Source organism: Arvicanthis niloticus, chromosome 2, assembly GCF_011762505.2.
Source record: "Arvicanthis niloticus isolate mArvNil1 chromosome 2, mArvNil1.pat.X, whole genome shotgun sequence".
NCBI lineage: Eukaryota > Metazoa > Chordata > Mammalia > Rodentia > Muridae > Arvicanthis > Arvicanthis niloticus.
The window spans coordinates 96452498-96466652 of record NC_047659.1 but is presented as its reverse complement, the minus strand read 5'-3'; the positions used below and the strand labels follow the sequence as shown (position 1 = coordinate 96466652).

Below are 14155 nucleotides of genomic sequence, written 5' to 3'. Positions count from 1 at the left end.
GTGAAGGAGGAAGAGAGGGGAAAGGAAAAGAGAAGGAGGAAGAGAGGGGAAAGGAAGAAGAGGGAGATCAGTTTGTATTATTGTCCTCATTTTTCCCCTAGTGTATAGAGCTCAGATAAACACACTTGGGGTGGGTGAAAGAAGGCAGTCACCATATGCTGGTTTTCCTTGTGTTGTATTTCTCTTGTTGTGGAATGAGATTTTTCTCTTTATCTGTCATCCTGAAGCCACAAACACATGACTGTGTGCCTTGTCACCAGAGCCTCTGCCAACTGAGGGACTTTATGTTCCACTGAGAAGCCTTCAGGCTACTTTTCAGAATATAGTCTTCACTGTCATTCTGTAGGTCTCTGCTTGACCAAAAAGATGCCTGAAACAAATGAACAAATCTGAGTTCACATTCTTAAATATGACTGCTGTTTTTAATACAGTCTGAACATGAAGTCTTGGACCACCAGGACACATTTTATGCCAAATAACACAAGCTAAGTAAAACACAGAGGTGCTTCACTCTCAATTTGCCTTTTTAAGGTCAAGAGAAAGGAAATAATTGCATTCTCTATTGTATATTGTAAAAGGACTGTTGGAAAGTGACTTGGTTCTGAGCATCCTTGTTTTTCAAAACTCAGTTTGGGTACCCTTACTACTTTTTCATATTGATGGGGGATTCTCTAGTATTGCTAATATGAACCCAATGACATCTTTTACAGTATTTAAGGATATGCATATAATACTAAAAACACTCAGCAGTACTTAAGAAAGATTTTTACCAACTTCCAGTGCCTTTGAGTGTTGTACTGATCAATGGCTGTCATCAAAGTCATCCTGTATTTCTCTCTATTCTGTCTCTGTAGTGCTCCCTCTGGCATTTGGTGTCTGCCTCTTACTAATTGTCTGTGGCAGAGATCTCAGGAAAGGCTGGTACCCGCAGGGATGCCAACCTGGGTGTTGACTGCAGAAAGAAAAAGCTTCCCAGCACAGTCACAGATGCAGTGTATATCAAACTAGATTTGGGCATGGCTACAGTGGGACGTTACCCAGAGTCCTTTGCCTTCTAGTGGTCATTTTCTTCTCTACATCAATTGCCTGCCTTTTGTGTTCTTATGTTTTATAGCAGGCATCTCGGGAGGATTCTATTAAGATGACTTGATTGATTTCTCTCTTTCCCATCTCTGGAAGACCTCGGAGCAGGCTTCTCACTAACATGCTGCTGTGGTCACTGAGCATCATTTCCCACAGTGCCCAGGTTTCAGTGTTACCATAGTGACTGTGTTCAGTGTGTTAATGAAATGCTTCGTCCTGCTGCAGATATCAATGAGTGTGAGACTCCCGGGATCTGCATGAACGGACGCTGTGTGAACACGGATGGCTCCTACAGATGCGAATGCTTCCCCGGATTGGCTGTGGGTCTAGATGGGCGTGTGTGTGTTGGTAAGAAAGAAGCCACAGCCTGATTTATGATAAATACTGCAGGAATCAACAATGCTTATCAATTACAAATGTGTCCTACCCTAGCAGGTGAGATGCAGTGATTTCTGCTGAACAACGATTTAACAAATCCAGTTCTTTTCTTGAATAAGTTGGACACTAATGTTAGGAACAGAAAGATAAGGCTAAGTAAAGGAGAGGCTGGGGACTCCTCACCGTCTCTTCTCTTTTCTGCCCCAACTATATAGCTGTCTTTAATTTCTTCCCACGTTCTTTTGTGAATAAAAGTCTTTAGAATTCGTTTGTATATGTATACCATTTTACGGTGTGCATTTTAATAGAGAATTAATTGTCCAAGGGAAGTGCATGATGCCACAAAAACATGGATAATTCATAAGCATGCAATGACAGTTTTATACAGCTTTGAGATTTGTTAAATAACAAGACTTTTATCCAAATTATTTTTTAAAAAGATACTCAGTAAGCCCTTTGATTTAGGAAAGGATTGGGTGAAGCTGGAAATTCCTTCTCTAGAGATAAAGATACCACAGCTTAGTTGGCCAACATCTGAAGGTTTATATAACGAACCTTTTACAGATTAAACTTTCTCCCTTTTGGAAAGTAAACCCAATTTAGACATTCAATAACTGCCTGTTTATTTCTGGGTAAGCCCCATTTCTAATAAAGGTCTTATTTATCACCATGTAAGATCCAGCCTTCATGCAGTGTTTATAAAGCTCCTGCTCTGTGCATGCCTGGGGAAGACAAAAAGTGAATGAAAAATAATCGCAGCACTTAACAGCCTCACAGTTTGCTCAGCTACAATCACCAGAGGAAACTGGTCAATGCTGGCCATTGGTCCCCATTGCTCAGACACTAATGAGGTTTTGGGGTTTTGTATTAATTTTGTTTTTTTATTCTCATTGTCAAATACTGAAACATTCTCTGTGACTTAGAATAGGGCATTAGAGAAATAAAGGCAGCTTTGACTTCAATGGAGAGGCTTTTATCTGTTTAAAATGACAGTGTAATGATGGGCACTTCCTCCCATTTAGACACACACATGCGGAGCACATGCTACGGAGGATACAGGAGAGGCCAGTGTGTGAAGCCGTTGTTTGGTGCTGTTACCAAATCGGAATGCTGTTGTGCCAGCACCGAGTATGCATTTGGGGAACCCTGCCAACCGTGTCCTGCACAGAATTCAGGTGAGTGGCAGCAAGGAGGTACCTCATCCTGCCAGCCTTCTGCCACCATCCATGGGCTTTGCTTTTCTATAAGTTACCAGAAAAGGCTGTGTTGTGCTCCCAGGGATATCTTGTATAACCTTCTGGGGTCTTGGCAGAGGCTTGTCAGTGTCTAGACACATGTTACTCTCTCTGTCCTCACTATTATTTGCCATAGGCAGTTCATGTACCTTTGTAGGAACCACCCCACCTCAGCCCTGGTCACAGTCCCAGGAACACATGCCATTTCAGGATGCTTGCTTTTTGCAGGAGATGACTATTAGAAAAGCAGAATTTTACACAGTGTAAAAGTAAATAACTTTCAGATGACCCGAATATTCCCAACAGCTCCCCAGAAGGCCATTTGTGAATTTTGTTCACAACCCACATGTTGATCTTGGTGCACTTTTCTTAAATGGCTTTATTCAACCTTAGGGAAAAAGTATTTTTCTACAGTTTAGGTGGCATGCCTAGTGAAAAACAACCAGGCCAGTGACTCAAAACTCTGCTTCCCAAGTCACAGGCAGAAAGATTTTCGAAAGATTACTTATTTGTGCATAGCTTTGCTCATTTAAGTATTTGAAAAGGACTTACAATGATAAAAATAATTATAAAATGAAATTATATGGACAAGAAATTCTTAGCGTTCTGACCTACAAAATAAATTTCATTAGATGAAATAGATGGTCCTATGTAGATATAATAATTTAGATTTGTAAGGAAAGAATAGTTTATTGAAATATCTCATGCTGCCTCCCATATGCAAATTGTGTGTGTGAGAGAGAGGGAGAGAGAGAAAAAAGAGAGGGGGGAGAGAGGGAGAGAGAAAGAGAGGGAGAGAGAAAGAGATCGGGAGAGACAACAGTAGAAAGGGGTGATGATATGGGAGGAAAGAGAAAGTAATGAAATGTTTGTGTCATGAAAGCAGAACCAGGGACCCTTTGGGAGAAAGGAGAGAACCGGAAAGAGAGAGGAAGAAGGGTGTTGGAATAAAACTGGCATACATTTACTATTTGAATATACTCTTAAGGTAGCTTGGCAGTTGACCTTTGTTGTCCTAAAATAAAGCCAGGGCTAAACAAACAAACAAACAAACAAAGCAGTTAGTGAGTCTCCACTAAGATTCAGTTGTTTCATCTCCGTCTTAAGTAAAATTCAGTAAAAATTAACCTAAGTATGATTTTCCAATGCTTTGTAAATAAAAATAATCTTGGAAATTACAGTGTTTGAAATGAATATCATAAGAAGCTGAAGGGGAGGTTTTAATGGACACAAAGGATGTCACTGGGGGAAAAAAGGTTGCTTTGGCTGAGAATAATTCACAGATTATCCGTACGTCATCAAAAATCAGTTAAATGCACCTTTAATACAATTCAAGTATATGTAAATAGTCATTCAAACAAAATGACTGCATAAAACCCTACAGGTGTCTATTCTGTCCTTGATTGCACTAATTTTTCACAGTGTTTTTCTCATAGACATTGAATTTATGAGACAGATGTGTGTCAGTAAAGCTGTAAAAGATAACAGTGCACACATACCGTGAGCAGAAACGTAGTGCACACAATTCTTTGCTTTAACAGTTTCCCCTCCTCACCAAGAGCATCTCCAAAGAGCGTTTATACTCGGGAATGACATGAGTTTAGGAAAAGGTCACTTAAAGAAACCCAGTTTCTTGAGGCAGTGAGGCTTAGTGGAAGCTAAACCGGAAGCCCATGATCCCTAACTTCCGGCTCATATTTGTGCTTTTCTGTCTGAGGATATTTGCATGGAAAAGGTCCACAGGGGAAAGTTCTTTTATCAAATGGCTTGACAAGAATGACAAGATCTTCTTAGGATCTCCCTCGTCTCAGGAGGGGGTGATCTAACAGGTCCTGACAATCCCTAGAGTCTCTTAGTCAACTGAGGGAGAAATTGCAATCATGTGAATTCCCAAGGTCACCATTGCTGTGCAAGCCAAGTGGGCTGTGAAAAGCTGCACCACTGGCTCCTAACCCAATTTATGTGGTTCAGCAAGCATCTTGCCCCCTCAGCCTCCAACCATTTTTCTCTCTCAGAAAGCAGTCAGCCTCTTGCCCCCTCAGCCTCCAACCATTTTTCTCTCTCAGAAAGCAGTCAGCCTTATGAGTGTAACTCTGGGGTGCTTCCTGCTATGCTGCTGTCTGAGGCACTACCTTGGGGTAGCTTAGGAAGTAGTTATTAAGAGTGTGAACTGCCTGTGTTTATGTTATCTCATTAAACCGAAATAGTTTCAGTATGGAATGGGATGAGTACCCAGAGGGGAGGGATTTGCTTCTAGCCATAAGTATGTTAGCATTCAGATCCCTTAATTACACAGAGCAGTTGGGTCTTGTTTGGCCAGTGGCAAGCACAGTGACCACACTGTGCCTCTGTGTAGGCCAAGTATCAGTTAATTGGAATTAGCGGTGAGAACACTGTCCACAGAATCGTCATGGTTTTGCCTTCTTGCTTTATTATTCAGTTCCATGACCAGGTTAATAGTTGAGAGTGTGAGAAGATACCAGAGATACATTTTTGTTCTGGTTTTGTTGTCATCTTTCAGACTCTGCCTTTTAAATACACAGTGGCTGACATGCTCCTCCTTGTCCCCATTCGGTCTCCTTTTAAATGCTTTTATAAAAAACAAAAACATTTTACTGCTTATTACAAAGCACACTCTTTGAAGGATTAATTTTTAATGCTGCTTTCTTGTTTTTGTTTGTTTGGTTCATTGGTTGGTTGTGTGTGTGTGTGCGCGCACGCAGTTTTTATTTTTGAGACATGGTCTCACTATGTAGCCTTGTCTGTCCTGGAACTCACTGACAAGGCTGTCCTAAAACTTACAGAGATCTTCCTGCCTCTGTTTCTCGAGTGCTGGGATTAAAGGTACATGACACCACAGCTGGCTAAAGGATTCTTTTTTCTTTTTTTTTTAATTTTATGTTCTCCAAACTTATTTGTTTGTCTACTATCACTAGCAGCAGAGCTAGTGTTTGTTCCCTCTAATAAAGTCTCATCCACCATGTGCAGTCTCCATGCGTGACTCTGATTCTGGCTGCCAGAAACCATGGACCAGCAAAGGCCTATCTCATCTCTGTGCCTGGTATCAAGTCTGGTTCCAGGTGTTTGCATTTCTCACCACTCACCATCCCTCTGAATGTTGTTATAGTTGTCTATAATGTTTCATAAGTACTAGAGAGCTGATTCTGTCACAAGTTTGGGGAGCGATTCTGCACACCTCGGTTTATAAGAAGAGAATGATCTTAACATTTATCAAGAGTTTTCCTGTGGATTCACCATGGAAACGAGCACAGTGCCCAGATGATGCACAGCTGTACTTGGATGCTCTGCTGTGTTCTTGTGAGGAGAGCCCAGAGAGTCTGTGGAGGACAGAGGACATGTGAGAATCTGATTGTACTGGAAAAACAGCTAGAACTGAGAAACAGAACTATTCCCAGGATGGCAGGGAAAAGTTTTATTAACAGCGAAGAAACCACATTTTAACAGGCACATTTCACTGAACGTGTAAAGTGTTCCCTGGTGAACAAAATGAGTTGTAGGAAAAAACACCTTTTCCAAAAGTGCTTTGCCCAAGAAATTACTATGACTTCCCTATATCCTTCAAAGTCACTTTCCTCAGTGGTGTGGAACGCTTAAAATGAAAGCCCTGTCTAAAAGGGACTCCCCCAGGAGTTACTCCCTGTTCTGTTACCACTTTAGCTTGGTTCTCCTGGCTTTAGAGGAAATGGTTGTGTGAGCCAAGGGCAGAATTGAACTGTTCTGCAAACAGGACACTCATTTATTATCTGATAATTTATTACAGCGGAATATCAGGCACTCTGCAGCAGTGGACCAGGAATGACATCAGCAGGCACCGGTAAGGAGCCACTTTGAAGTTTCCTGACTTAAGCATGTGCAAGGGTATTGAACCTTCTGTGGGTATCTAGTTACTGTCATGACACAGTCTAGCCTGACACCTTGCTGGCCATCACAGGTGATGTATGTGGGATGCCTAGAAGTCCCCATGGCAGAGCTTCTGTAGCACTCTACTGGGTGTGGGTGTGGGTGTGGGGCTTTCTCCCTGGCCTTTCCTGGGGACAATTTATGGAGAGCTGTAGGTGAGATACTATGGTGGGTGTGGCTCATTCTAGAGAAGCGGCAGCCTGAGCCTATTATGGGTTTCCATTATCAAATGCAGCTGAGAATTTTAGGTTGGACATGCAGTTATCCATTCAGTCTAAAAGATTTCTTAATTCTCAAAAGTTCAGTTCTAGGACACCACTTAGATATTGGCTAGCTGAATTGGAAGAAAATAAAATATTTATGTAGGAATGGGAGACATGTAGGGTGCCATTAAAAAGAATAGAATCAAAGACCACTGAGATGAATGTAAAGATGGTGACAAGAAGGGACTTCTTCAATCATAGGAAACTAAGCAATTTGACTAGGGGGTTCTGGGGGGAAACCAGACTGGCAAATTCACCTCATCATATGTGTGGATGAAGATGAGGAGGGAATAGTGATGAAGAGGGAGAGCGAGAAGGGCGATGATGGAGGGGTCAGTGAGGATCTAAAGAGCTGTGGTAAGGACATGGGGATGAAGCAGATGACAACCCTGACTGATAAAGACCATCCTTCCACGTAACACCACTCTGTCTCCCTCTCTGATAACAGAGAGGTCTGCTCAGTATGTGTGAGTGTAGAAGAGGCAATGCCTGGCCTCCTCAGGGCCAAAGCAGAGGCTCTGTCCTGTAAGAAGACCTGCTGAAGGAACTCCCCACACAGTGGGGGAGTGGGCCTTGCTTGCACACCAAATTTGGAACCAGTAAGCACATGATTCATACTTTAATTTGAAGATATTGTTGAACTTAACAAAAACTTGAAGCAAGGGCATGATGTAATCTCCTTGCTGGCAGGATGGGAGGCAGAAGCAAGGATGAGAGGGAAGAGATGGGGTCATGCCAGGGACTTGGGTCCTGTGCATCCTCTGCCTTCATCCTGGTGCTCAGACCATCCAGCACATCTTCTTTAGCTTAATTCCCGGATGCTGGGCGATCTTATGGTCACAGCTCAGATGCCAGTTTCCCTCCAGGGTCTAGAGTGGGGGAAGATGCGACTCATCTTACAGTGGGCAAAAGAAAGAGGGAAATATTCTCTTCCAAGTGAGCCCATCGAGAAGTCCTAAGGTCACTGTGCATGTTGGACTGTTTTGTGTTGTTTTCATGTAATGTTTGTTTCAGAATGTGATTGACTTTGAACTTTTTGGTGGTGTAGATATAAATGAATGTGCATTAGATCCTGATATTTGCCCAAATGGAATCTGTGAAAATCTCCGTGGGACCTACAAATGTATATGCAACTCGGGATACGAAGTAGACATAACTGGGAAAAACTGTGTCGGTAAGGAGTTCAGCTTGCTTTCTGTGACGTTTCTGTGAAGAGTCCCATGCCAGATTCACTTGGTAAAAGAGAGCCTTGTTAAGTGTAGGAAACACGAGTGTGGAGGGAGCCTTTCTCACATGGCTACAGAGCCATTCCACAGAAACAGTTCTCCCAACTACTCATTAGATTTAATCAGAGAAAGTACAGCTTGTTTTCAGTAACAATGACTCTCCGTTGGTTTTAACAAGCACCCTTCTTCATGTGATAACAACCTTTAATGAAAGAAGAATCCAGAAACTAAGTAAATCATTTGGTTGGGAATAAAACAGTCAGCCTAGGACATTAGATTTTTTTTCTCCAACATTCTTTTGTTGCCTAGAACAGTATTTTCTGAGAACATCTTCTGCCTGAAGTGACAAATAACCAAAGTTGGGCTTTTAAAACTGAGATACTTACGCTCATGGGGGAAGGATACGCACGTACTGATATGTAAAGTGGTGCATTTTTTTTATTTGAAGAATAAATATATTTTGAATATAAGCAAATACACCTTTATAGAAAAATAATACAAATTGATAAGCTCTAAGATAAACTAGAAAAATCTCAGATTATGTATTTTTATTTCCATTCATGGTTTGGGGTTAGGTTTTCCTTTGGTGGGATTTTAGAGCCAGAGCTGAGATGGTCCCTGTCCAAGGAGCTGAGCTAACTTTGAAGCAAGTAATTGATTATTCAGGGATAATTCAGATTGATAAGAAAATCTGTTCACTCTTCCAGTCTGGCACACAGCCTATCAAGTGTCAATAACTTGTTGTATGTATACTAAACTCTACTGCTGCCTGTACAGCACCAGAATCTCCGTGGGCTCGGACCCAGGAGAAGAAAATCCCTGCTTGCATATGTCCCTGGCCCATTTGAAGCTTTCTGGTGTTTGGAACTCTTGGAAATTAGTTGTGTTCCTTATAGTATTTTGGTATTCCATATGCTCAGTAGAAACATTACTTCTTGTCTGATTTTCTCATTTTAAGCGATATATATGCAGATAGAATATATAAATACATAAACATATAAGCACATATATAAATACATATATTGTCTATTAGAGTTGATTCACTGCTCTGGCTGGAGTAATTTCCCATGGCCTTCTCCTCCCAGTGCTGGGATTTCAGATGTGTACCATCATATTGAGGATGCTTTCTAGCTAGTTAGTTCCTTAAAGCAGTAGGATTAGTCCTTTTGATTCTAATGCTACAAATCAATTGCAGAAGTAAAGATAACTAATTTTCAGAGAATCCAAGAAGTGAATTAAATAGCTTCCAGAAGCTTGAGGCTTTGTAGACACTGTTTGGACAAGAATAAGCTCCCATGTGGTGTATGCCAGTGGAGCCAGAGTCTTGCCTCTTTGGTGGACTTGATAATACCATTAGGAATTTAAAGACCTAATCTAAATGGCATTGCCTATGAGGGACAAGCTCTTTCAAACGTTCCCGTGTGTTGTCTTTCCAGATATTAATGAGTGTGTGCTGAACAGTCTACTTTGTGACAATGGACAATGTCGAAACACACCTGGAAGTTTTGTCTGTACCTGCCCCAAGGGATTTGTGTACAAACCTGACCTAAAGACCTGTGAAGGTACTGTGCTTTTGTTCACACCGTGCACCTTACTCTCTGGGAAAGCACTGGATGACCTTAGCAGGCCTACCTTAGATAATCCAGCCAGTTTTGTCGGAATTCTCTCCCTCTAAATGGCACTGCACAAACTCTAGCTGCAGGCGGCACTTATTTGCATTTGGCGTTTCCTCCCCTGTCCATGCTGGTTCAGGGCTCATTTCCGTGTGCCTCTAGCTGGCGTTTTTACTTGCCATCACTTAATAGATGAAGAAAATGTTGTGCATGTATAATTTGAATCCATAACTTTATCCAGATTTTTTCTGAATATGAAGACTCACTCATATGCCAGTTTCTATTCTAAAGAAATATGCTCAATTAGTATTTTGACATTCCTTCTAGTTTGGCAAAAACCTGTTTAGACCAGCTTTATTATCTAATGAAGAGTATGTGGTAGCAATTAAGGCCAAAGTCAAGGTATGCATTTATGCTTAAGAGCAACTTTCGGTAGTCATGGGGACCTGGTTTTGTTTCAGACATTGATGAATGTGAATCGAGTCCTTGCATTAATGGAGTCTGCAAGAACAGCCCTGGCTCTTTCATTTGTGAATGTTCTCCTGAAAGTACTCTGGATCCAACAAAAACCATCTGCATAGGTATTTATACTTCTGAGAATGTTTTGTGTGTGTGTGTGTGTGTGTGTGTGTGTTTATCAGTAATTCAGTTATCCTATATTTAATGGTTGCTTTGACTGCCACAGAAGTTTAGATATAAGAGAGACATTAAAATGATTATTATTCCCTGTTTTATAATGCCACTTTAGCTGTAATTCTAGTGTATACATTGGGTTTTTTTTTTTATAAGACTCTGTTAAATGTCTGTCACCCCCTCTTTCTGCAGAAACCATCAAGGGCACTTGCTGGCAGACTGTCATCGACGGGCGCTGTGAGATCAACATCAATGGAGCCACCTTGAAGTCCGAGTGCTGCTCCTCCCTTGGTGCTGCCTGGGGAAGCCCGTGCACTATCTGTCAAGTTGGTAAGAGAAGTTGTGCATGAGTCTGCAGCCATCTCATTGGTCAGTCCACTGACTTAGGTCCACGTGGAAATTTTAAGGATGACCTTGATTAAAAATATTCCTGGATAGGAAACTAGCAAAGTATGAAGGATATCTATTTTATGTGATTCTGGTCAGGGTGCTATTTTCTATCTCCATGTGGTCACGTGGTTAGCTTGTGGTGCTTCTCCCGAGGTTCTGCAAGCTGGCCTTACTATCGGAGACCACTCATTGCAGCACTTATTTTATCCATGCGATCCTGTGCTTATTCACAGCAGCAAAATCCAACTCCTGTCCCAGGCCTCCCTCTGGCTTCTTCTATTTATCATGACTGAGAAGTCTAGATAGATGTCGTTAATATTGTTTTGTTTCCCCACAGATCCCATATGCGGTAAAGGGTACTCAAGAATTAAAGGCACACAATGTGAAGGTATTTCTTATTACTTATAAACAGTACATTTTTGTGTGTGTGTGAAGAATGTGTTAATGTGACCTCAATAAAGGAGTGAGGGAACTTCACAGTGAGGAATATGATACAGAGAAAAAAATAACTGGGAACCGCAGAACAGAACAGATGTTAAATGCACAAACTGTTGCCAGTGTTAGACCACTATAGCCAAAGGACAGCGTGGCTGGATATGCTTTAGAACCACCATGCATCTTTTGGAGTAGCTGCATTTTCAAAACGCTAGCTGCAAATCAGGAGCAAATAAGCAAGACATTTCTTTTCTCAAAGACTGTAAAGTTTGCATTCGTGGTTAGACACACACACACACACACTTTTATTGTGTTGTTGCTTGTTTATTTGTATCACATTCCTGGGTGATTTAGAGGGGTGAACTCAGTTGCCTCTGTTTTTCAAGGTCCATGTGGACCCTCTCCAGTTCACTGTGGTTCTTTCTCATGGAGTCCTAAGTAGATATAGGTCACGGTGACTAACATAGCCTGACATGACACAGCAGCTGAAGTATTTTAAAAAACAACAGTCCCATATGTGGGATAAAATGGAGGGTTTTTTTTTCCTGTTAAAACAAAGAGGAATCCTACAACCCCCACCCAAAGGCTTGCTTTCCAAATGATGACTGAATCCCTTGGCTTTTTTTCTGGTTCAGACCAGCCGTTCATAACTTATCTGAGCCTAACAGCACATTTTGGTATACAAATAGCCAAGGGAAAACTCCGAGGAACAAACTCCCCAAAAGTAGGTTCGACTTCATTTCTGTTTAGTTTTCTGTTAAGAAAACATTGAGACTTTTTCTCTACACTCCTGGCTTAGAGAGAGACCTCTTTAAAACAGGTGTGTGTGTGTGTGTGTGTGTGTGTGTGTGTGTGTGTGTGTGTGTGTGTGTTAACTAAGGTTCACAAGGCTCCCCCCTTTTGGCATTTCAATTGCCTTTCTTTGGATTTATTCAATGATGTCTTTTTTTCCAAATTAAGTGCAGAGAACACACTGCTCCATGAGGCAAACTGGGAAGGATCAGTAGGCGGGGCAACACTGGTGGATGACAAATGGATGGTCATGCGTGCTGACACTCCCTTACCCAACCAACCACGTGGGCTCAGTACTCCTTCACTGGCCCACATATCCCCCAGCAGGGTTTGATTTTAATACACTCAAGTTCAAGCTTTTCCTTCTTTGATAATTTTTGTCTACTTCCAGTCATCTTGTCTGCTAATGCTAACTATAACCCTCAGAACCTTACTTACCAGAGCTGTCCTCCAAACCCTTGGCCCCTGTCTCTACAACTTAAATACGATTCTTAGAGGCCAGTGGAGAGACTCCTAGCTTTAGTGAGCAGACCCACTGCTTACTATTAAGACACATCAGAAAGTTAATGTGGGCTGTCTGGAGGCAAGCTAGTGTTTTGAACTTACCAGGTTCAGAAAAGGGTCCTTTCTTTTATAAGAATCACTATGAATCTATAAGTGGGGTAAGCCAGGATTGACTTATCTGTATAAGATACTGATTTAATGTTTTCTTTCTTTCCTGTTTTAGATATCAATGAGTGTGAAGTGTTCCCGGGAGTATGCAAGAATGGCCTATGTGTCAACTCCAGGGGCTCATTCAAGTGCGAGTGTCCCAATGGAATGACTTTGGATGCTACAGGAAGAATCTGTCTTGGTAAAGATGAATAAGATGCAGTTGGACATTTGGATACACACACACACACACACACACACACACACACACACCTGCAAGTTCAGCTCATCTGTTAGGATCTATGGTGGTTTTCTTGACAAACTGTCTTCCTAACTCTGTTGAGGAAAGGCTTTCTTCTGTGCTAGTCTTCTCATTTGTCAGCTCAGTGCCACCACAGTGCCACCACAGTGCCACCACAGTGCTACCACAGTTGCTGCTACACTGCTGCCCATATATGCCCTGGTCTGGAGAATACACCCTGAGTGGCAGGGAAAGAACATTTGCATGTAATGGGGATCTGCACCCCACTTCTTTTAGGCTTGTGCTATAACTGATAGATAAGTCCTTATAGGAAACCCCCATTGATGTCAGGAGCAGAAATCCTCCTGGGAAAGGGAGTGTGGGCCAGGTAGGAAACAGGGATATATATCATCTCTACCAGTTGTATGGGAATCTTCATGCCAACTGCTAGAGCCCAGAGGACATGACACATCCAGTCATCTAGTCATCCCACCCAGTGACATGGAAGAGACTTGAAGTCATCAGACAGATGCTCCATGACACTTAGCTGTGATATCTGTCTGACTCCTAGTGTTATGACAATGAGTGTCTCGCTGCTTAGCCTTTGACTCTGTAAATGACATTATGTGTAGTACACATCTGATGCTGAATCCGACTGAAGAATATCCCTGACGAGGACCACTTTATGTGCTTAAAAGACTGTCAATACAGTTGAGGAATTTTGATCATTTGCAGATGAGAACCAACCTTCAGACCTAGAATTTTAAAGTGTTTACAGCATGGAACCGAAGGGTAGTTCAGAGCTCTGAGTCTTTTGTAACTAAGGATATCAGCAAATCCAAATCTTTATTTAATGAAACATTCTTCTAGATTCTCAATTGAAAGTTGGAGTTTACTTTAAATTACCTGTCAAAGTCTGTGAAATCTGGACATAAGGCTGCTTTAATGATTCAGGGGGCTCTTTCAAAACGACACTGGGTAACTTGAACACTTAAGTAAATAGTCACACCCACATTGCGAAGGCAAATGAGAAGGAAGACACACTTGATTAATACTTCACAGTTCTTGGGTGCATAATCTCATCAGAGCATCCTGATGCTTCCTGAGAGACAGGCATAGCATCACTTGGCAGGCATGAAGATTTGGGATCAGGCATAATGATTTTGCTAAGAAACAGTTCGTTGAAGAGTAGTCCCAGACCCCAGGTCTTTTGTCCCCTAGTCTGCCAGTCTCCTTCACAGTTGCTTAAATTTGGGCCTAGGAATAGGTGTGTATATATACATATCGAAGTAAA

General features: G+C 41.8%; 1 protein-coding gene across 2 annotated transcripts in view; it reads left to right on the top strand.

The window, feature by feature from the left end:
* Fbn1 (fibrillin 1) overlaps nucleotides 1–14155 on the top strand; it is a 199026-nt gene that overhangs the window by 116685 nt on the left and 68186 nt on the right. For both annotated transcript variants that reach the window (XR_013108786.1, XM_034495906.2), the window contains exons 15-23: nucleotides 1309–1431; nucleotides 2484–2636; nucleotides 6478–6531; nucleotides 7929–8054; nucleotides 9543–9668; nucleotides 10181–10300; nucleotides 10545–10682; nucleotides 11080–11130; nucleotides 12697–12822. Coding sequence is in view for 1 of the 2 variants with exons in the window: in XM_034495906.2 (XP_034351797.1) it covers nucleotides 1309–1431; nucleotides 2484–2636; nucleotides 6478–6531; nucleotides 7929–8054; nucleotides 9543–9668; nucleotides 10181–10300; nucleotides 10545–10682; nucleotides 11080–11130; nucleotides 12697–12822 (1017 nt within the window). In the remaining variant the exon portion in view is untranslated. The remainder of the gene's footprint in view (nucleotides 1–1308; nucleotides 1432–2483; nucleotides 2637–6477; nucleotides 6532–7928; nucleotides 8055–9542; nucleotides 9669–10180; nucleotides 10301–10544; nucleotides 10683–11079; nucleotides 11131–12696; nucleotides 12823–14155) is intronic.